Below are 24,293 nucleotides of genomic sequence, written 5' to 3' on the forward strand. Positions count from 1 at the left end.
TGGGCATTTGAGATACTAAGATAAAAGGAAAATGGCCCCCGACCTCAAGGAGCTTATTTTCTTTCAAAAGAGAAAGCACACGGATATATAAGAAGATACAAAATTATATATCTTAACAAAAGTGTTTTTAAACTATCCTTCCAAGCTTTGCCATTGTAATATTAACAAGTATGCCATCTATGGTATTTAAATTATTAATAGAACTCTTAGGGGGGCACAATAGATCATTCTATAGTACTCCAACAAGAGAATTCTCTCTGGGCTGGTTTGAATCTTTTCCTTAACATTGTTTGAGTAAGATTGGTCAGACCTTTTTAATACAACAACCAAATTGTTCGATATCACCTAACTAGTATTTCATCATCTCCTTCTTAAGAAAATAGAGACATCTTGACATGATTCATTGTTAGAAAGATACAAAGCTACTATGTTTATAGTAGCTTACTGGTCTACCAGCATAAGAGCTCTGACAAAAAAAAAAAGGAAAATAGGATGAATACTGACAAACAAAAATCAACAAGTATTAAGCAAACATTCTGTACAATGTATTATGCCAGGTATGACAGGATATAGAAAGATAAATAAGACATATCCCCGCCCTTAAGGAGCTTCAAGTCTAGGGAAGAAGGAACGGTTGGGAAAGGTAAAAATGCATCTAGTCTATAAATATAATGCACGAGAACTTTTTTTTTTTTAATGTTTCCATTCCTTAGTGTGCACAAATGACCTTTCAATACTCTGCTCTAGAACTTTGCCAGAGATCCCCATCAAGCTTATTGGCCTATAGTTTTGCAGTATCCACTTTTTTTTTCCCTTTTTGGAAAATCAAGCCATTTGTTATTTCTAATCAATACTGTCCAGAACTGTCTGTAAATTTTTTGGCAGAAAAATCTTTTAGCGCTATCTTTGTCAGTGATGCTGGTGAATTCTGTTTCCTGGGTCAGGATGGTTTTCTCTGGGCAATTTTCTCAGTCCCTCTGCAATTACGCCTGCTGTAGCTCTGCCAGTGGCTGCCACAGAAGAGAACGGATGAACTGAACTCAGAACTACATTTCCCAGCTTACTCTCCTCCCGTGTCTCCCCCTCTAGAGCCGAGGTGGGCGATTCCAGAGGGTACTCTCTCACTCTCCCTTCTGAGCCGTCCTAACCAGGACGAGGCTCAGCCAGGAGAAGGGGTAGGAGGCGCTTGCATTCACTTGGGCTCCAGCAAAACCTGCCCAATGCAGCAGACGTTGCTGCTCTCCGCCGGCGGACTACGCTACAGCACAATGCAGCACTGAGACGGCCGTAGAGGCTGCAGCCGCAGCCAGCCCTAGGAGGTGCCGCAGCAGCCCTGGGCTCGGCCGTCTTCGGCAGGCAGTGCCCGGTGCTTCGGGCTTGGGCGGAAGGCAGGAGAAGGCGAGGGAGGAGAGAGCGCCCGCTTGCCAGCCGCGGAGAAGAGAGGGCAGAAGAGGAGGGAGGAAAGAGGAGAGGGAGCTCCCGTCCGGGGCTGGATGCCCGCGTCTCCACCATGAGCATCTCTCCCTGAGCATCATCCCTGGCCGGGGCAGACTGAAGGGCAAAGGAGAGCCATGCGGGCTGCGGAGGCTGTGGCTCTGCTCCCCTGGCTGCTGCTGGGCATCTCGGGCATCTTCCCGCTGGCTCTGTGCAGGCTGCCAGGTAAGTTCCCCAGCGTTCATGATTGCGGGATAGAGGGAGCTCCGCGACGCACGCAGGCCACTTGCTCCCTGGCAGATTGCAGGGATGCGCTGGAAAGAGGGAATCCCATTCCCCGGATGTCTGGGAGCAATTGTTTTTCTGCGGGTGTTGAGGAGTAGAACCAAAAGGGACTGGGTGCGTGCGCGTTTGTGTGGTCGTGTTGTGCGGGAGCCTCCGGAGGAGGTTTTTTCTTTTTCTTTTTTCTTTCTGCAACCTGGGAAAAATGAAGGGGGGGGGGAATGCCCTGCCTTGGGCCCCGAGCCTGAAAGCCCTTTTTGGGGTGCGCGGGACCAGGGCTTGGGGCCCCCGGGAGGTTTGGGGGAATAGCGGGGAGTTCCATTCTTTTGGGTCAGGGTCTCTACTCAGAGGGGGACTTTTTGGGATTGTTTGTTTGTGAGGATGGGGACTGCATCGTGGGAGGGCACGATGAGTAGTTGGGCGACCTTTGCGTTCGGGGTGATGATTTCCGTCTCCTTTCCTCTTCGCCGCTCCCCTCGCCCCCTCCAATTATACCACTCCGGAGGAGACGCCTTGTTGACGGAGCTGGAGAGAAGAAACGAAAACCGCTTTCTGGAGCGAGAGAACATCGTGCCCCTCCGACTCATCTACCGCTCGGGAGGCGAGGACCAAACTCGCCATGACGTGCTCACCACTCGGATCCGGGGCGCCCCGGCTGGCGACGGCCCCGGCGGCGGGCAGGTGAGCGGAGGGCTCCCCGCGGAGGTGTGCGTTGTGGCGGAGGGGCGGGGAGAGGCGGCTCTCGTGGGTTTCTCTGACGCCCCTTGCCAGCTGCCTGGGAGCTACCACCCCGATCAGGTTTCTGTTGCCCGGGAGACAAGGTGCCTTCCCTAACACTGGCGGCCTCCATCCATCCAAATGCTAGTCATGTCGGATGCTCGCTGCAGAACGGGTGGCCGGGCGGGCAGGCAGGGCTTGGCTCATCTCAAGTTTAAGTTCCTGCAGGATGCCCCCAAGCTTGGGCAGTGACTCGGCCAGAGCAGAAAGGGACAGATCGCCACATTATTCCTTGGTGTGTGTGTGGTGTGTGTGTGTGTGTGTGTGTGTGTGTGTGTGTGTGAGAGAGAGAGAGAGAGAGAGAGAAGAGACACAGAGACAGACAGACAGAGGCAGAGAGACAGGGAGAGACGGAGGGAAAAGGAGAGAGAAAGAATAAATATATTCATATTGATGAGTAAGAACAATGTAATGGGACAGAACTACGGTGAGTTTTTACTCTACAAGAGAAGACTGTAAGTAACCCTTTCTGTAATAATCAAAAGTAAATTGGATTAAAGAAGGGAAAAAAAAGACAAAACAAAACAACCATCCTTCTCTGTCTCCTGTTAGATTTACAGCTTTATCTGATTTGCGCATACCAAGGAGGATGCCCATCCTCCAATTTCCTAAAAAGGTATAGTGTTTGTTAAGGAAAGATTTTAGGTGCAGTCATCCCAAGACATGTTAATTTGGAAATATTTTGATGTTTCAGTTTTTAATTAGTGTACTATACTTCCATTAATATTAAAAAAAAAACTATAGTTTACTTGGAAATTTATTTGGAGTTGTGAGCTAAATACTATAAATATTAATAATGATGTAAATATTTGATGTTTATTAAACTTGCACTGACAGTTGGAAATGCAGAATATCCTCCTTTATCTGATGCTGTCTTTGAAATTAAAATAGGCCTGAATGAAGCAAAAAGATTTTTTTCTTATATAAGAAAGTCCATCAATAGATACTTCATCAACAATAGTACTTTTGAAGCTTTTTTGTGTATTTGATGGTCACAGGACCTTTTCTAGAGACTTATGGTTAAAGTGATTGTTTACATGGAGAAGATACTCTGTTTGTTTTCATGAAATTAGCATTTGTTTTCACACCGTTTAATTCTTTTAAAAGTTAGTAAGATATCTTTGTCCAGACATATGATTTTACTAATGTAGAAAATCCAACTGAAGAAATTTCCTCTGCCAAGCAGATGGTCACTGGTCTGTGACTTACAGTTTGAGAGAGATTCCAGGACCCCGAAGAGATTAAGTACTTATTCAGAATCACACAGTATGTCAGACATCAGAGGGCTTTGAACCCAGGCCTTCCTGACTTAGAGACCAGTTCTTCATCTACTTCTGATTCTCTATGTACTTTTCTAGGTAGGCTCTTATGTATTCTAAAGAATCGCAGTAATAAACATTTTTTTTCAATTAATGGTGTCTTTATAAATTAACTAGTATTGTCTGCATGAACTAATTGTAATCAGGGGTAGTACTATTTGCCCCAAGATATTATTTTTCCTGGTTGGATTGATATCCATGGCTTAAAGTCAAAATAAGGACCCACTTCCTTATGCTTTAGACGGTTTCATTTTAATTATAATAGGAATATCCTTAAAGCAGTCAACTTTAGGTAACTCTTTTTAAAAATGTAACGTAGAACCTTTCTGGCATAGGAAGGGACTCTAAGACAATAAGTTGAAGAGAAAGTGTAAATCTGAATGAATAGAGGGAATTTTCTCCTTTGGGACTTCCTATTATCATTGAAAACACATTTTCAAGTCCCCCCTTTCTATTTTGGTAGAGAAAGGAAGTTTTTTTCTATGTAATATGGAGTTGGGACTATTGAATCTCTGAGAATCCCTTCCAGTTTTAATTTTCAGGAACTCCTTTCTCCCCTACCTAGTTCTTTCATTCTAAAAGCTATATTAGAACAGCGCTTCTCAATTTTTTGAAGCTCATAGATTCATAAATTGTTAGAACTGGAAAGACTTTAGAGAGTATTACTTACTGCCACACTGTTATAGAGGTTTATTCTTTCTTAAATTAAAATAAAATAAAAGTATGTATTTATAAAGGGGACACGAAAAATACTATCCATTTGAAAATGCTTTACAAATATTTAGGTTCTATGAAAGTGTGAGGTATTGCTAGAAATTAAAAAGCATATATTCATGTGCTTTTATTTTAATGAGAATTATGTTTAACACATTATTAATTCAGAAAAAGTATATGTATAGTTATTTTTGTTTTATACTATATATATATAGTTATTTTTATACTATAGGTATATATATGCATATATATCTGTATCAACAAGTCTCTTTCTTGATATCTGATTTATACTTAGCTACTAGCTAATTGTTTTTTTAAACTCTAGAATTCAGTGATATTTTCCAAACTGTTCTCAAATCTCATACAATGTTAGATTCCTTAGACTGCCTTTCTCGACTTCTTTCCTTAGTCAAATATTATCTTCCCCCAACTCACTGAGTGTGACTGACCAACAAAATGGTCAGCCTTTGTTACATAAATATTCCAAATCAGAAACAAAAGTATAGAGAATGTTTCCTATAAATATGTCTATTATAAGAAGCCACTCAATGGATTACCAGGAAAACTCTTTCATGTCATCAGTGGTATATTTAAAGATGCTTGAAAACCATTAACATAGAAAATTTAAACATAGACATTTAAAGAATTTTTAAACATAGAAGATTTAAAAGTTTTTGTTGTTGTCGTCGTTGTTTTTGTTTTTTGGTGATTTCTGTCTTTATTTCACTGAATAACTTTCCTGGTAACTAGCTTTGCCTTTTATATGAGCTCACATTTACCATTAGGATTGAAACTAGTTTTGGAAGCTGTAATCAGAGGATTAATCTCTAAACAGAGGAGATACAAAGAAAAAAATGAAAACAGCCCTTGTTCTCAAGTAACTTACATTCTAATGGAGAAGACAGGCTGTTCATAAGGAGCTTTGTACACAACCCATACAGACTCAAGACAAATTAAAAATGCCTTATAATTTTAGGCAACTCTTTCTTGGAAAAAGTATTTCTTCTATTTTGTTGTTGGCATTGTTTATATGAAAACAGTTTGCCAGGTCATTAAAACTATGTGCTGCTTATGGTATACCCATGATATGGCATTTAAAAAATAATTTGAATTATATATTTTTGCAGTAAGAATATAGTTATAATTTTTGTCTGCCTTGTACATAATGCTTACAAGCCTATATAAGTTTTTTACCAATTTTTTTTCTATTTAAAAATGAAATTTGTAACCCTGAATCCCTTTCTCTAAGTCCATATGATTATAATCATAAATTGCAAAAATGAATAATTTTAATTGAAAATAAGAACTGAAGCTAATTGTATTTAATTCCACTAACAAATTCCTGTAAATATTATTAAATCAATATAGTTACTAAGACTTATAGAAATATACTTACTATATAATGAAAATACTTCACTAACTTTTTCAGAATACCATTTCATATATTTATGATATTATTTGAGTGGGCTGAATGGTGCCCAACTTGCCTGAAAAAATTTAACAAACCTTCAAAAGTGTTGGACACTATAGTATTTGGTATTCTTAAGCAGAATGGAGGGCTGATAAGGGTAGGGCTAATGCAGCATAAACAGGAATTATAAAGTCTAAAAAGATTTCTGATGTAGTCTTTTGGGTAGATTGGATTTCTGTTCAAAGACTAGCCTCAGCAATTCATTATCTGGAACAGGTATGTTCTCTGACTTAAACAAAATATTTCCTCTCACTCCATCCTCTCATTCACCCCCTCTCACTTCATCCCCTTGACTATACTCTAAACCCATCTCCTGACCTCCATCCCTCAGTCATAGCAACTCAAAATACAAATTACTAAATTATAGAGAGGTCTTAATCTGTGTTGGATGAAAAACAACTCACACTAAGGAAACTAAAAAGAAGTCATTTTCCTTTGGTTAGAGTTCCTTCAATTAATTATCTAATCAATAAACATTTAGTAAGCACTTACTATGTGCTTCAGAAAGTTTTAGTTTAGACATTTCAACTGGCATAAACAACTCCTGTTACCACAGTTCACTCTTCCAATGATGATCAATAACTGTTCAATTAACAATTTTCCTAGAGTTGTCTGGGAGGTAATGAGGGGTTAAGCTACTTTTCCAGGGCCACACAGTCAGTATTTGTCAGGGCAGTTTGAACCAGTTCTCAACTGGAAGGATCAGGTCTATTATTGAGACATTAGCAGTATGTTATTTCTGAATGTCGCAAAAAGTTTCCAGTAACAGACTACAGCATAATACTCATTAATTATGCATTCAAAGCAACTGTATGACTTACTTCATTTTTATCTCCAAAATGTGATGAAAACAGCTATATTTCTTCTTTTTAAAAAAATAGAAAGTTTTGCAGAAATGTGATTATTTGGGCAGAATGCAGATTTTGTTTTGTGGTAATAGGCCATACTATATGGAGTTTCTTAAATTCACAATTGTACAGACTCAGACCATCTCAAGAATGTTTATTAGGCTATACATAGAAATTTTAAAATGGCCCAAGGCCTTGTTTGTGATGTTCATAGCAAACACACTTGACTGAGGAAAATCTTGATGCTTTTAAGAAATTTACATTATGGCAAAACACCAGTATCCCCAGATCGAGGTCACAGACCTTTTCTGTGTTTTTGAAACATGTTTGTCCACAAAACCTGAAGACTCTCAGCTCTTTAAAACCACAGATAAAACAAGGCAGTTTGAAACATTAGGAGTTTTCCTTTCACCTGGCCTGAAATAACTTGTGCTGAGTGCATTTCCATTTCTTGTACACTTTCAATTCAGTTCAACAAACAATTCAGCTGAAAGTACTTGTCAAGTATGTATTTGTGGGCTGGGAACATGTAAACATTTCATATTGGATCTTATAGATAACCATTTGACCCTTGGAAAAATAAAACTAGACTGTCATATTATTACAATTTTTTGATCTTACTGTGCTCTTTTAGTTCATATTTTCTGCCATTCTCTTTTCCCTTTTCCAATTAAGCATGAGAGCCTTACTAGTTATGTGACTCTGGATAAGTCATCTAATTCCTTCTTGACTCAAGGGAAATAATAGCAACTACCCTTTAGGTTGTTATGAGGATTAAATAAGATGATAATTAAACAGTGCTCAGCACGGCGCTTGAGATTTAGTAAGTACTTAATAAATGTTAATTTTCCTCATTTATCATCCTAATCATGATTATTTTCATGGTCATCATTATCATATCATATGAATCATATAGTATTCAAAGTTAAATTCTTTATAATACTTGTTCATTTTCCTTTGATACAATGTACAAACATAACATTCATTCTTAAAAACATTTTTTGTCTGCCCTTCATTTTCTTCAGTATTTTATTTTTTTGTTTCTTTTGTTTTTCTTTAGTTTCAAATGGGCTCTCCTCTTGTCAGAAACCATTGTTTTCTATAAATGACCTATTTGTATTTTTACTCTCCTTTTGGATGAAAGGTGATGATTCTTTCAAAAGAGTAAGATAGTTCCAAGACCATGAATTGAAGAAAACATTCTCTTCTTTATAATACTTTAGATAATTAGTATTGACTGGAAAGAAAATCCAGACACACAGGAAATATGCACCATTTTTATGACTCTTTCTTACATGCATAGCTAAGTAAGAATGAGCCATATTCAAAAACTGTGCTACTTAAATTTGGGAACTCTGAGTCAGCTTGACAGTGAATGGACTGTAGGACTGCTTCCCTTGCATAAACAGAGCTCCCAGGAGTTTTTGCTTTGGTTAAGTATTTTCTAGGAGTAATGTAATCATCTTTTTTTTTTTTTTAATGTGAATTAGTTTTTAAAAAGTAGCTGAATATTAACAAAGTGATAGAACTGATCAAAACTTTATATGCTGCTGGAGAAGGAAGATGGACAGCAAGACTACTTTTCAATTGTTTCCTGAAATATATAATTTGTGAATTTAAAAAAGTAAAATTTCACAAGTGAACATTTTCCCTAAGTCTTTTTTCTTTGATGATGGATCCCATTTTTTATGATTCCCTTGAGATTCTTACATTCCTTATCTATCTAGGAATTAGGCATGGTATTTAGTGATTTTATGATGCACAAAGACAATAAGGTTAACATAACAACCCTATAACTTACACTTGAGAAACTTCAAGGGTTTAAAGATTCACAAAGAACAACCATGAATTTATCTGCCTTCACCTGTGTCAAAGGGTTGGAGTATTCTGTGTCCTCTGTTTATGTCCATAGTATTTGCTAGATGGGAAGAATTTTTTTTTCTTATAGAATCCTATATCTTGAGATGTTTCAGAGTAGAAGTCAGCAATATTGCTGCTATGAGTGATGCTCAGGGGCCTAAGTAATACTTTTTGGTACTTCAGCAGGTGGAAGAATTGAAGGGGAAAATGTACCAGGGAGAAAGGGAGGAGCCAATACGGCAGAGAGAAGCCAGGAAGTTGCCTGAGCTCACTTGTTTTTCATGGAAACAATGTTAAATCAGGTCTCTAAAAAAATTCTAGAATGACGAAAGCTACCAAAAAAAAAAAAAAAAAGATAGAGTAAAGCAGTTTTCCAGTTCAAAATAACTTAGAAGAATTTCGGCAAAGGTCTGTCTTACTTGGGTAAAAGGGAAATGGAACAGTGTCTGGGGAAGCCAGTGGAAAGCTTTTAGCTTTAGCACAGATCAACACCTGATACCTGGGGTCCTAGCTCAGCAGGCCAGTGGTACAGAAGTCCAGTTGTGAGGCCTCCAGCCCTAAAATTCCTGAAAACTGCCAACCTGGGAATGCAGGGCAACTGGCCAGGACATCCCAGCACAGTGGACAAGCTGCCAGCTTTGGAGTCAAGGAAAGGCAGTGTGACCAGACACCTGATTTTTATTGTAAGAAGCTTGGGACAATGCCCCCCGCCCCTTATAACCCAGGAGCAGAGCTCAATTTTTTTAAAAAAGAGCAAAAACTAAAAACAGAGCCCTGCCCATAAAAGTTATTAGGGTGACAGGGAAGATCAAAACACAAACTCAGAACAAAATGCCTATATGCAAAACTTCAAAGAGGAATATGAATTGGTCTCAATCCCAAATAGTTCTCTTGGGAGAGCTTAAAAAGGATTTTTAAAAATCAAGTAAGAGACATAGAATAACAATTTGAAAAATAAATTAGACTTGTATAAGAATTATGAGAAAAGAGTCAACACCCTGGAAAAGAAAGCACAAAAATTTGTGCAAGAAAACAATTCTTTAAAAAACAGAGTTGGTCATATGAGGGGGAAAAATCCACTGAAAAAAATAATTTTAAAAGTAGAATTGACCAAATGGAAAAGGAGGTACAAAAGGTGAATGATGAAAATAATTCCTTAAAAATTAGAATTGGGCAAGTAAAAATTAATGACTCTATGAGACATCAAAATCAATCAAATAAAATTAAAAGAAGAAAATGTAAAATACTCATTGAAAAAACTTATTTGAAAAAATAGATCATGCAGAGACAATTTAAAAATTATTGGACTACTTGAAAACTATAATAAAAAAGAGGATGGATAGCACCTTTCAAGAAATTATTAAGAAAATTTTCCCTGATATCCTATAATCAAGGATAAACTAGTCATTGAAAGAATCTACTGATCACCTCCTTAAAGAGATCCTCAAATGAAAACTATAAGAAATATTGTAGGCAAATTTCAGAACTATCAGATCAAGGAGAAAATGCTGCAGTCAAAAAAAAAAAAAAAAAACCAAACCCAAAACAATTCAAATATCAAGAAGCTACAGTCAAGATTACACAGGATTTAGCAGCTTCTTCATTGAAGGATCATATGACTTGGAACAGAATATTCTGGAAGGCAAAACAGCTTGGATTATATTCAAGAATCCAACTATCCAGCCAAATTGAGCATAATCTTCCAGAGTAAAAGATGAACATTCAGTGAAATAGGGGATTTTCAAACTTTCCTGAAGAAAAGACCAGAGCTGAATAGAAAATTTGATCTTTAAATCCAAGACTCAAAAGCATTAAAAAGTAACAAGAAAGAAAAGTCCAGGGCATTCAAAAAGGTTAAACTGTTTATGTCCCTATATAGGAAGATGATACTTGTAACTCTTAAGAACTGTATCTCTATTAGGCCAGTTAGAAGGAAAAAGTGTATTGTTTGACTGATGTGATGATTTTTTAAAAATTAAATAAGGTTGAAAAAAGGGATTGTGCTAGGAGAAGAGAAAAAGGGAAGCAGTAAATTACATCAGATGAAGAGCCATGAAAAACCTATTACATAGAGAGAAAGAAAAATGGGTTGACATTGTTTGAACCTTATTCTTATCAGATTTAGCTCAAAGAAGGAGTAACATACTCATATAGTTAAAGATATCTATCTTACTCTATGGGAAAGTAAGAGAAAAGGGGAAAAGTAAGGTGGACTGATAGAAGAGAGGGAAGATTGAGAGAGGCAGTGGTCAGAAGCAAGACGTAGGTGAGGAAGGACAGGGTAAAAGGAAAAAGAAAGAATAAAATATAAATGAAATAAAAATAAGATGGAGAAAAACACTGTTAGTAATCATAACTGTAAATGTGAATGGGATGAACTCTCCCATTAAACTGAAGTGGGTCTCAGAGTGTATTAAAAAATCAGAATCTTACAATATGTTGTTTACAGGAAACACATTTGAAGCAAAAAGACACACATAGAGTAAAAATGAAAAGATAGAACAGAATATATTATATATATACCAAATAGTATAGCATTCAGATTCCTTTATTAAATAACTTTTTATTTTTCCAAATACATGCAAAGACAGTTTTCAGAATTCACTTTGCAAAACCTTGTGTTCCAAATTTTTCTTCCTCCTTCCCCTCCTTCCCTCCCAAAGACATCAAGCAATCTTATATGTTAAACATGTGCAATTCTAAACATATTTCCATAATCATCATGTTGCTCAAGAAAAACTTAATCAAAAGGTGAAAGAAAGAAAGAGAAATAAAAACAAATAAACAAACAAATAGTGAAAATACTATGCTTTAATTCACATTCAATCTAACAGAGTTCTCTTTTTCTGGATGCTGATGGCTCTTTCCGTCACAAATCTTTTGGAATTACTTTGAATCACCTTATTGTTAAAAAGATCCAAGTTCATCACGATTGATCATAAGATAATCTTGTTGTTCCTGTGTATAAAGTTATCTTGGTTTCATTAACTTCACTTAGCATCATTTTATGTAAGACTATTCAGTCTTTTCTGAAATCAGCTTGCTTGTCATTTCTCATAGAACAATAACATTCCACTACATTCATATGCTATAAGTTAAGCAGCCATTTTCCAATTGATGGGCATTCATTTAGTTTCCAGTTCTTTGCCACTATGAGAAGGGCTACTATGAACATTTTTGCACATGTGGGTTCTTTTCCCCTTTTTATGATCTCTTTGGAATAGATCAAAGGTTATAGCATCAAAGGAATTGGATCAAAGGTTATAGCATCCGAATTCTTAGAGTAGAAGTTATCAGTTAAAGAAATAAATAGATAGCAAAACTATATTAGTGGAAAACTAGATAAATATAACTACAAATAAACAAAAAGTTAAGTAAGTGAATTGAATTTTAGGAAAGTTAGACCTTTGGAAAAAAATGAATGAGAGAAGAAGAAACATACCTTTTTCTCAGCAGTACATTGCACCCACACAAAATCTGACCATTTATTAGAGCATAAAAACCTCACAATCAAGTTCAGAAAGGCAGACATATTCATCCTTTTCAGATCATGATAAAATAGAAATTGCTTGTAATAAAGGTCATGAAAAGGTAGATAAAAATTATTTGAGAACTGATCTAAACCTACAGAAAAATTGGGTCAAATAACTATCCATAGAAACAATGATTGTCAGAGACTGATAATGAGACAACGTACCAAAATTTATGGCATGCAGACAAAGTAGTATTAAAGGGAAATATTATAGCTCTAAATGCTTACATGAATGAAATAGAGAAAGAGCAGATCAATGAATTGGGCATGCAACTAAAAAAGTTAGAAAAAAGAACAAATTAAAAATTCTTAATTAAACACCAAATTAGAAATTCTGAAAAAAAGAAGAGATTAATCAAATTCAAAGTAAGAAATCTATTGAACTAATAAATAAAACTAAGAGCTTGTTTTTGAGGGAAAAAACAATAATAATGTAAATAAACCTTTGGTTAATTCAAATTAAAAAAGAAGAAAAAATACAAATTACCAATATCAAAAATTAAAAGGATGAATTCACCACCAAAGAAATGGAAATTAAAGCAAGAATTAGGAGCTATTGCACCCAACTATATGCAACAAATCAGACAATCTAAGGGAAATGGATGAATATTTACAAAAAATATAAATTGCCCAGATTAACAGAAAAGGAAATAAAATATTTTAGTTGCCTCACTTTTGAAAAAGTAACTGAACAACCCATCAGTGAATTCTATAAGAAAAAATCTTCAGGGCCAGATGGATTTACAAGTGAATTCTATCAAACCTTTAACGAGCAAGTAATTCCAAAATTATATAAACTATTTGGGAAAATGGCAAAGGAGGTGTTCTACCAAATCCCTTTTATGACACAAATATGGTGTGATACCTAAATCAAGAAGATCCAAACCAGAGAAAGAAAATTATAAACCAATTTTCCTAATGCATATTGATGCAAAATTTTTATTTTAAATTTTATTTTTTTTAGAATGTACATAGAGGTACATTTTAAAAATATATTTTGATACAAAAAAATTTAAATAAAATATTATCAAAGAGATTATAGCAACTTATCACCAGGATAATATACTATGGCCAAGGTAGGCTTTATACCAGTAATGTAGGGATGGTTCAATATCTACGACCATATCAGTAACAAAATGAACAGAAATCATGATTATCTTAATAGATGCAAAAAACAAAAAAAGCTTTTGACAAAATACAACACCCATTCTTACTAAAAACAGTAGAGAGTATAGGAATAATTGGCTCTTTCCTTAAAATGAAAAATAGTATTTACCTAAAATCATCAGCAAACATTATCTGGCATGGGGATGGGAGTGAGAATAAGCCAGAATCATTCCCAGTAAGATCAGGGATGAAACAAAGGTGCCCATTATCACCAGTATTTTTCAATAGTGTTCTAGAAGTGTTGGCCTTAGGAATAAAAGAAGAAAAGAAATTGAAGGAATTAGAGTGAAGAAACAAAACTATCACTCTTTGCAGATGTTATGATGGCATATTTAGAGAATCCTAGAGATCAACTAAAAAACTACTTGAAATAATTAACAACTTTAGCAAAGTTGCAGGATATAAAATAAATCTGTAATAAATCATCAGCATTTCTATATATTGCCAACAAAAGTTCAGCAGCAAGAGATAGAAAGAGAAATTCCATCAAAATAACTAGAAAATACTTGAGAATCTACTCGGCAAAACAAGTCAGGAACTTGTTTTAGAATTACAAATCTACAAATAATTTCAGATCTAAGCAACTGGAAAAATATAAATTGCTCATGGGTAGGCAGAGCTAATATAATAAAAATGACAATTCTACTAAGTTAATTTGCTTATTCAGTACCATACCAATCAAAGATTGTTTTATAGAGTTAGGGAAAAATAATAACAAAAGTCATTTGGGAAAAAAAAGTAAAAAATATCAAGGGAATTAATGAAAAAAAAATGCAAGGGAATATGATCTGGACATACCAATTCTAAAATTATATAATAAAGTGGCAATCATCAAAACTATTTGGTATTAGCTAAGAAATAGAGTGGTGGATCATTGGAGTAGGAATTAAGTCAACACACTGCAGTAAATGACTATAGTAATCTACTGTTTGAAAAACCCAAAGACTCCAGTTTCTGGGATAAGAACTCACTATTTGACAAAAAATTGGGAAAAACTGGAAAATAATATGGCAGAAAGTAAATCTAGACCAACATCTCACACCATATATTATATAAGGCTAAAATGAGTATATGATTGAGACATAAAGGGTGATACTCTGAGCAAATTAGGAGAGCATGGACTAGCTTACCTATCAGATCTATGGAAAACTATGCCTAAAGGAAAATCAAACTATGCATATACCCCTTTATCCAGCAATACTTCTATTAGGTGTGTATCCCAAAGGAATCACTAAAAAGAGGGGACTGGACCTATGTGTACAAAATTATTTGTAGCAGCTCTTTATGTGGTGGCAAAGAATTTGAAATTAAGGGAATGCCTATCAGTTGGGCAATGTCTGGACAAGTTGTGGTATATGACTATAATGGAATACTAGTTTATTTTGCTGTAAGAAATGATGAGCAGGTAGATTTCAGAAACTGAAAAAAAACCTAAAACATGAACTGATGCTGAATGAAGTAAGCAGAACCAGGAAAACATTGTACATTATAACAACATTGTATAATGATCAGCTGTGATTGACTTGGGTCTTCTCAACACTACAATGATACAATGATTCCAAAAGATTCATGATGTAAAATGCTATCCACATCTAGAGAAAGAGCCTTTTTGGTTTTTTTGTTTTGTTTTTTTTTTCCCCTTTGCTGTTTCTTCTTTCACAACATGACTAATGGAAATATGTTTATATGATTGCATATGTATAACCTATAAAATGAATGTTGAAATCTATCTTTTCATGTAATTGGAAACAATAAAATACCATTTCAAAAAAAAATGTCAGTGGGGAGAAGAACTTGGGAAGGAAAGAAGGAAGCAAAGAAAAAAATGAAATAAGTTAAAGAAGTGAGGCAGGGAAGAATGAATGAAGGAATAAAAGAGGAAAAGAGAACGAGAAGGAAAGAAAAAAAGAATAAGGAAAAATATGCAGAGGTTTAAGGTTTGCTAGTGCTTTACATTTGTTATCTCATTTGAAAGAGGAAAGGAAGCAAAGAAGGAAGAGCAAAAAGGGAGAAATGAAAAATTGGTATGACAGGGAATAATATGGTTAGCATCTTACTCGGGATCATCAACACCATAGAATGTTGTTATCTCTTTTATAGAAATTGGCTGTTAATTGATACTTTAGAAGAACTTTCTTAGGTTTTATGATAGAGTAAAGATTTATAGGATATAGCAGATATTATTTATTTTGACATTTTTGTCAATTTTTGTGAATTTTATAAGAATGATCAAACTAAGAAGAGGGGGGAAATCATATGAAAATATGTTATTGTTTATTCTCCAATTGGATGCTTAGACTGATTATTTGTAATCCTTTCTGTATAAACAAATGATTTCCTTTATTTATTTCTATTATTATTACATTTTTTATTTATTATTATTTTATTATTTTTAAAGTAGCAGATTAGCTGGCACTGTTGCTGTTTAGAAGTACATGGGCAAAATTTAAAAAGTTGATGAGGATTCACATTTGTGCACTATATCTACCCAAGGAAAGGAAACCCCATAGAATTCTGACCAATTAAATGACAGTGAACTTTTAAATTCTCCTTGCTTCATGCAATTTTGATCCAAACCTCAGATTTCATTACTGTATGGTCCCTATTGTGGTGAGTGGATCACGGAGGCCTCCACTCTTTGAGAGGTGCCCAGATTTTGAAAGGTTCAATATCTTTATCAGTGGTCACAAAACCAAGTATGTCAGACTTGGACAGTCAGGACTAGAATTCAGATCTTGATTCTGAGTCTAGCTTATTGTCCATTATTCTGTGCTGATAATAATTCTTACTCTCTAAAAGATTTTAAGACTTTTGTCTTCCTACTTTTATAATTTAATTTTCTTTTGAAATAGAAATCAATTTTCTGAATTGTAATATTTAGGTAGATTATATACATGGTATGTATTTTGAGTTTGGAATGAAATTTAAAGATCCTCTGCCCTCATCTAGAAATACTGATTCTACCTAAAAATAAGGGGAAAAAATAATTTTTGAAATTAAAATATTTCTTGCATCAGATGAATAGATTTCAGAATACACACACACACACACACACACACACACATATAAATTAACAAGAAGAAACTCAAAAACCTTCTTTTATTTTTTTAATCACTCTAATTTGCCAAAGGCTGATACTTCTCAGCAGTGCTTATCATTCATTGAAATTTTTTTCCCTTACAAAAGAAGATAACAGTCTCCAGTGAGTATGGGAAATCAATAATGCTTTCCAACGGAGGAGAGCGGAGTGCTCATATTTCTCAAATAGACTTCAGTTTTCCAACTGAGTCAGTGGAATACGCAGCTGATTCTTCACCAAGGTTGACCTCCTTTATCAGGCACTTGAAATTAAAAAAAAAAATGGCAAAATTCTTTCTCTCAAGCTTGTCAACTTGACTATAATCTTCATTTCAAAAAGTGAGTCAGGATGATGTCAAGACATACTTCCATCTCTCTTGGAGGCAACTTAAGCAATCCTCTTAGCTTTCTCTGTTCTTGGAGAAGCACAGTGGTTAAAAATCAACACTGATAATGCTGCTACTAGGAGAGACTAGCTCCAGTAATTCAAGAAACTGATTTTACTGTGTGATTTCTCCTACTATCAATGAAGATCAAAATAATCCTTCTTCTAGTGGATTAGCCTCATGTGTTTCTGTGGTTGGGAAAAAAGAGCAAAATTAAATAAACAACAACAAAAAAAAACCCCTATCATTACCTTCTGGTAGCCTCCAGTGATAAGGGTTTTAGAACTCAGCTAGGCTAGCCATAAACTTGGTCTTCTGCTGTAGATCCATAGAGTCTTTCCTACCAACTAAGATCTATCAGCCCATATGTGGACTGATATATAGCTTTTGAGAGACTAAAGCTACCTTTATGCCAGTAGGAATGGAATGGGATTTTTATTGAGGGTTATGAAGAGCTTCATGAAATAATAGTTTGGTTCATCAGATCTACTTTTGTTTCTCAAGACACTTGAATATCCTGTTTAGAATCCTAAATGCTAAGGCATTTTATCTGTGGCAGAAGGGAGGTATGTGGAAACGATTGTAGTCAAGTCAGGAGGCTTGAATTGGGGTGATTCTTGCTTAGAGGCTAGTCAAAAGCAGGTTAGCTGTATATCAAGGCGCATGACTAGTTTAGGAATAACTAAAAATCAGCCAATATGTTACCACGGTGCAGTAGAAACAGCTGAATTTGAAGTCAGGGGACCTGATCGTTGAAGTCATTTAATCTCCACAGACTTCAGTTTGCTCATCCATGAAATGAGGAGATTGGAACACATGACCTCCAATGTTCTTTCCTGTGCTATATCTATAGTCTTTTGATTTCTTTGATAGCTGCAGGCAAAGACAGTCCAGGACAATAGATAGCTCTTGGGAAGAGAAAGTGCTCTGACTTTGTAAACTTCTAAGTCTGAGAACTTTTTATCATCACATCCCCAAGCTTATTATTTTAATCTATCTCTCCAGTCCTTAAAGGAATCTATTTATTGTTTTTTTCTGTTTCTTTTTGCTGGGGAACATGATGTAGAAGAATTGTCTTTATCTTCTTGAGAACTTTCAGTCATGACTGGTGCCATAGCTTCTGGATTAGTTGGCAAGCTCCAGTGGAGTATTTTCTGAATTGGCAGCCTATTTGGATGGGAAGAGGAGGAATAAAAGATCAGGTCATGTCACTCTGAACAGTTTGTTCTTTTTAAACACATTTCAATTTGTACATAGTTGATGCTTTAAAAAAAAAGTAGCATAGCTTTTTTTCCCACAAGTCAAGTTATTACATTTATTAAGTACCCACTATGTACCAGACATTGTGGCAAGCTTCAAGGATTCAAAGAAAAGAAAAAACAGTTCCTTCCCTCAAGGAGGTCACAGTCTAAAGGGAATGATAACATGAAAATTTTTTTTACAATTAAGATACCTACATGATACATTGAAGATAATCTCAGCGGGAAGGCACTGGCATTAAGAATGATCAGAAAAGGTTTCTTGAAGGTACAGTTAATAACTTGAGCCTTGAAAGATGCCAGGGGACACAGGAGGTTAAGAAGAGGAAAGAAAGAGATGATCTTCCAAGTATGGAGGAGAGTCATTGAAAATGCCTGAAGTCAGGAGATGGAGTACCATCTGAGTGGGAAAAAAAGGAAGCAAGGAATCCAATCATTGGATTACAAAGAATATTGGAGGGAAAGAAGACATAAGAAGCTGAAAAGGTAATTAGGGTGCCAAGTTATGAAAGATTTTAAAAGCCAGAGGATTTTATATTTGATGATGAAAATAATAAGAAGCCATTGGAGTTTATTGAATGGGGAGGTTAGATTGTCAGGTCATGGGAAAATCATTCTGATAGTGAAATGGAGAATGGCCTGGAGTAAGGAGAAATTTGAGGTAGAGAAACCAGCCAGAAATGAGCAAGAGATTCTTGTAATTTAGTATATAGGGGAAAAGAATAAACATTTATATAGCTTGAGGTATTATATTATCTCCATTTTATATTTAAGAAAACTGAGACAAACATAGGATCACACAGCTAGTAAGCTTTTGCGATTTAAACTCAAATCTATGTTTTAACCTAACTGCCTCAGATGAGTAACTGGAACATTTTGTTTTAATATAGCAACTTAGGTTTGTGCCCAGGACCATTTCCAACTGATAGAACTACTTTCTGGCTATCATCTGGAAATAATGTGATATGACATTAATTATGAGTTATTTTAATAAATGCCTTTCCAAAATAAATGACAATGCTGAATGTAGACAATCCAGTACTTAGAAGGATGGAATAAAATTGGTTTTTATATTTTACCAAGATAAGCTAGTGCTCGCTTTTCATACACACTATTCTGAATAAAATAGAGATCCAGTTCATATAGAAAAAACTTTTAGTGACTTAGTGAGTATGCTTTCAATTTGTTAATCTGTAAACAGAAGAGCTTGGATTAAATGATCTTTGAGGTCCCTCAGTTCTAATCGCTCCGGTCCTATACAATTAGACTTCTAAACAAAGTGAAAAATTTGATTCAGTATTGCAAAAATAATGCGTACATCTTGGGGCCTAGATAATTATATGAGGTAACGATAGCTAGCATTTATATAGCTCTTTAGAGTTTGAAGCTGTTTTTAACAATATTTTCCCCTCCCAACAATGCTGGCAGATATGAGGCTTAAAGAGATTGTTTTGCCCAAAAGTTTTAGAAACTAAGGCAGAATCTTTAACTAAAGTCTTTCTGACTTAAGTCCAGAACTCTATATATTGTGTCATCTAGTTATCCCTAGATATATAGCTATTTAGAGGCAGAATGGGCAGCTAGGTGGCACATTGTACAGAGTCAGAAAAGCCTACAGTGAAATCCAGCCACAGATACTTCCTAGTTGTGTGATCCTGTGTGATCTTTGTTTACTTCAGTTTCCTTATCTATAAAATGAGTGAGAGAAAGAAATGACAATTACTTTGTAATTTTTGCCAAGAATGTATCATGAATACTTGGACTTATTGAACTGAACTAACTGAAACAACTGGACAAGAACAGAAGTAAACTGGTATACTGGGTATGCTTGGAGTTAGGAGAACCTAGATTCAAGTTCAGGCTTTTTAACATCCACATCAACTGTGTGACATTGGGCAAGTCACTAAGTATCCAAGTCAACTCTCTAAGACTATAAGTTTCAGAAAATCTGCTGATCTGTATTGGCAGAAAACCTTTCCCACTGGAGAATTTACTGCACTAATGAAATCACAGCTCAGTTTGTTTGTGTGCATGTGCTTATATACATACATATATATACACACAGCTGGTCAATATATTGTTTGGGAACTTCATTTCTTAATAATTAATTTTTACCAATGAATGAATGAATGAATGAAATATTTAGCAGGCTCTTTTATATACAAGCACTAAGGATACAAATGGGGAAAGAAAATTGGGGAAATATGTGTATAGGATTCATTCGTTCCAAAGTTAAACCAGTCTTAGGTACCAGAATGAGCCCAGCGGTAAGCCAAATATAAGGACTTACAAAATAATTCAGGTCCTGAGGTCCTCAACTGTAGAAAAGTAGAAAAAATGTATTTGTTCTGAAATCCTGTGAGAGCCCATCTAATTTAATCTCTAGGTTAAGTTTAGCATTATGTTCTTTCACTGTTAATGTTCTTTCATAGTTCATGTTCTCACATAGCTAATGAAGGAAGAATACCATTAATTTAGAATCTATCATCTATTTCAATTTGAGAATATTTACTGTCCAGTGAATAAAGCTTTCTAGGGGTTATTTGACCAATCAATCATTTACAGTCTGACTTGATTCTTTAAATTTTTAAACAAGGCCTACAGTTTCTGCCCCTGCTCCTTTCCAGGATAATAGGATCCCCCTTGGTTTAATTTGAATTGTACAAAGAGAAACCAACCTGAAAAACGACTGCTAATAGAAAGTTCCAGTTTTACTAACCCATGTCTATGTTTCTAAACTTTGGCGTTGGCTTTTTCCTAGGCAATTCATCCTGCTATTTTCATCCCTTATTTATCTCCTTTTCTGTTTCCCTTGCTGCTTTACTCTCTTCATTTATCATATTCCTCTGAATGGAGTTGAACTGGATTTAAGTCTTCTTTCTCATGACACTCTGTTTGTTTGGCTATTATTTCTTCATTCTATTTCTGTCAGGTGTCCCTTTTTTTCCTTAGCAACTAAAGTAAAAAAAAAAAACCCAAACCTTTAAAAGGACATTTACATTCAGTGTTGGGAATTCTGCTAGTTGTTTACTGTTAGACCTGTTTCTTTGAAGAATCATAAAATGGAATGTAGTATTGCAAAACAGTCTTCCTATCTAATGCCTAACTTTAAATCATGGGTTCTTAATTTGTTTTGTGTCATGGAACCCTTTGTCAATCTGATGTAGATGAGATGGGGAGAATAGCAACTAAACCAATGATTTGCACCATCCATACTTATATTCAAAGCTACCTTGCTTTCTATTAATCTCCTTAGTGACTTTGACAGTTTTGGTCACAATAAGCTTACTCTCCTATCAAGTCGTTCAGTAGTTTCTCATAGCTTATATTCACTGAACATTGCCCTCTTTGTTAAGATTTGTCACAGAATTTTTTTCTTTTTCTGTTCTTTGTTTTTAACATTTTACTGATGCTCTTTCTCTTCCCTCCCCATCTTTATCACTATCTACTCACTCACCCTTCCCCTCAAAATCCTCCACTTATAAGACATAAGTTTAGTCAGGCAAAATATACTGAAACATTGGCCAAGACTAAAAATGGATACCTCATTCTTTATCTATAGTCCATCATCTCTCTGACATTTGTCAGTGAACAAGATGTTTTAAGCATTCATAAAGTGCTAGGAGCTGGAAATACAAAGAAAGCCCAACATAGTCCATGTCCCCAAGGCAAGATCTGCTGTTTGTCCCTCTTCTGGAAGGGGACATGATATCACAGCTGGTATTGACTTGCATGTGAATTGGCTTTAAGTGAGGCAGAGCAAAGTCAGCATCAGCTGAGTCGTTCAAGTCCAGTGTCGGGACAAAAGTCGTTGATGTTCAATATAGAAAGCCAGGCTCAAAGTCAAGAGCACTTGGGTTCAAATTCTTTCTCTGAGACATATTGGCTATGTAATTAACACTGGTCAAGTTATTAAATTTTCTTAATTTAATTAAGAAAATTAATTAATTCTTTTAAATTATTAAATTTCTCCATGCAACTCTAATATCATAAATTGCCCATAAAATGCCCTACAAATTAGGCCCATTTGTAGCCTTAGGGCCTAATGGGCCCTAAGAGCCCATTAGGAGGGTTCTCTATTGGTAGATAGAGTTTCTTCCCTAGAAGAGATCATTTCTTCCATGTGAATTACAGACCAATTAAAATATTTTATTGACTCACACCTCCCCCCCCCCAATTTAGTTTAAACTGAAAGGGAAGACTTTTTCTTAGGCTGCCCCTAAGAAGTTTACATTCTGTTTTTGTTTGTTTGGTTTAGAGGGAATTGAGGTTAAGTGACTTGCTCAAGGTCACACAGCTAGGAATTGTTAAGTGTTGAAGAGAGGATTTGAACTCAGGTCCTTCTGACTTCAAGGCCAGTGCTCTATTTATTGCTCCATCTAACTGCCCCTGTTTTTTGTTTGTTTGTTTGTTTGTTTGTTTTGTTTTGTTTTGTTTTGGTTTAGTTTGATTTGGTTTGATTTGGTTTGGTTTGGTTTGGTTTGTTTCTTTTAGAAGTTTACATTCTAATGGAGAAGGCAACATACCAAAAAAAAACTGTACATAGAAGTTTAAGGAATTTAAAATCAAACAGTGGAAGGGCTCAGTGAAAAGCTCTTGAAGAACATGAAATTTGAGACAGATCTTGAAGGGAAGCAGGAATCAGAGATGAGGAAGGAGAACATTTTAGTTATGGTAAGCAGCAGTGAAAAGGTGTGGAATTGAAAGATAGAGTGTCCTGTGGGAGGAACATCAAGAAGAGCAATGCTGCTGGATCTTAGAGTCTGTAGATAAAAATACTGGAAAGATTGGAAAAACTAAGTTGTGAAGTGCTTTTTTTTTTTTAATAACTTTTTATTGACAGATTGAAGTGCTTTTAAAAAAATATTTCATCTTTAATCCTAGAGAAGTAGGGAGCCACTGAAGTTGATGTAGGGAGATGGGTTTATTAGGAAATACACTTTGGAACCAGTTCAGTGGAAGAAAAGGCAGAGTGACCAATTAGAAGGTGATGGCAATAGTTTATGTAAGAGATGAGAGGTGAGTGGATAGAAAGGAATGTGCACAAGAGATATTTTGAAGGTAAAAGCATGAAGACTTGGCAAAACATTGTACAAGTGGGATGAGAGCAAAAAAGTAGATGACAAGGTGTCAAGTAGAGATGTCAAGATATAGCTTCCATCATCTGTCTTCTGAAATCATGATTAATCTTGTGTTGATCAGAGTTCTAAAGTCTTTCAAAATTATTTTCTCTTAAATTAGGTTAGTTTTCTGTAAGTTCTTCTCTTACTATACCTATATTTTTCCTATGACACTGTTTTTTGAGAAAGTAACATATATTCTAAATATGATTAAATTTGATCCCATCAACCCAGAAAGATTTTAAATATGAAGGCATTGATGTATAATGTGACCATTGTCTGATAGAAATAAGGGACTTATAATAAATAATTAGTCACTAGGTAATTTTCTTTGCTTATGGAAATTCACAAAGACCTTAGTCAACAAGGTTGGAAGGGGTGCAATCTACAGTAGACAGTCTCTCTCTCTCTCTCTTTTTCTCTCTCTCTCTCTTTTCTCTCTCTCTTCTTTTCTCTCTCTCTTTCTCTCTCTCTCCGTCTCTCTGTCTCTGTCTCTCTTTGTCTCTCTCTCTCTCTCTCTCTCTCTCTCTCTCCCTCTCTCCCTCTCCCTTTGAGGTAATTGAGTTAAGTGACTTTTCCAGGGTCACACAGCTAGGAAGTGAGACCAGATTTGAACTCAGGTCCTCCTGACTTCAGACAGTGTCTCTCTTATTGATGAATGCAAGTATCCCTGAAGTATTATAAAGTATGACTGACTCTATATACTATGTTTAATCAAAAGAATTATTATATTCTTCCCACACCTTTGACTACTTTTGCACTTTGGCACTGGTTAATATTTTCATTTATTTTTTCTATAATTAAACCCTCTATTGCTTTCCTGAATAATTTAAGTATTCTATTAATTATTTTTTCTTCAGTTAGTCACCATATATTGGCTTGATGATTTTATATCTAATTGTAATTACTTTCTGTTCTTTCCAACCAGGAGATAGTTATATTTTATGTGTAATGATTTCAGGGGCAATGGAAAATCTCCATGTGCCTTCCCCAACCCACTGCTACCTTATGCTTCCCTTATTTACTGCCTGAAATATCTCTATTAG

General features: G+C 35.4%; 1 protein-coding gene across 18 annotated transcripts in view; it reads left to right on the plus strand.

The window, feature by feature from the left end:
• Window positions 1–1,134: 1,134 nt before the first annotated feature.
• ADAM22 (ADAM metallopeptidase domain 22) overlaps window positions 1,135–24,293 on the plus strand; it is a 254,828-nt gene continuing 231,669 nt past the window's right edge. For 7 of the 18 annotated variants that reach the window (XM_031939954.1, XM_031939955.1, XM_031939958.1 and 4 more), the window contains exons 1-2: window positions 1,136–1,659; window positions 2,222–2,397. In XM_031939954.1, coding sequence (XP_031795814.1) covers window positions 1,572–1,659; window positions 2,222–2,397 — 264 coding nt within the window. In that variant the 5' untranslated portion in view covers window positions 1,136–1,571. Of the gene's footprint in view, window positions 1,660–2,221; window positions 2,398–24,293 lie in introns of all 18 variants that reach the window. The other 11 variants (XM_031939962.1, XM_031939963.1, XM_031939965.1 and 8 more) reach the window with 7 other exon arrangements.

The sequence above is a fragment of the Sarcophilus harrisii genome, chromosome 5, assembly GCF_902635505.1.
Source record: "Sarcophilus harrisii chromosome 5, mSarHar1.11, whole genome shotgun sequence".
In the NCBI taxonomy this organism is placed as follows: domain Eukaryota; kingdom Metazoa; phylum Chordata; class Mammalia; order Dasyuromorphia; family Dasyuridae; genus Sarcophilus; species Sarcophilus harrisii.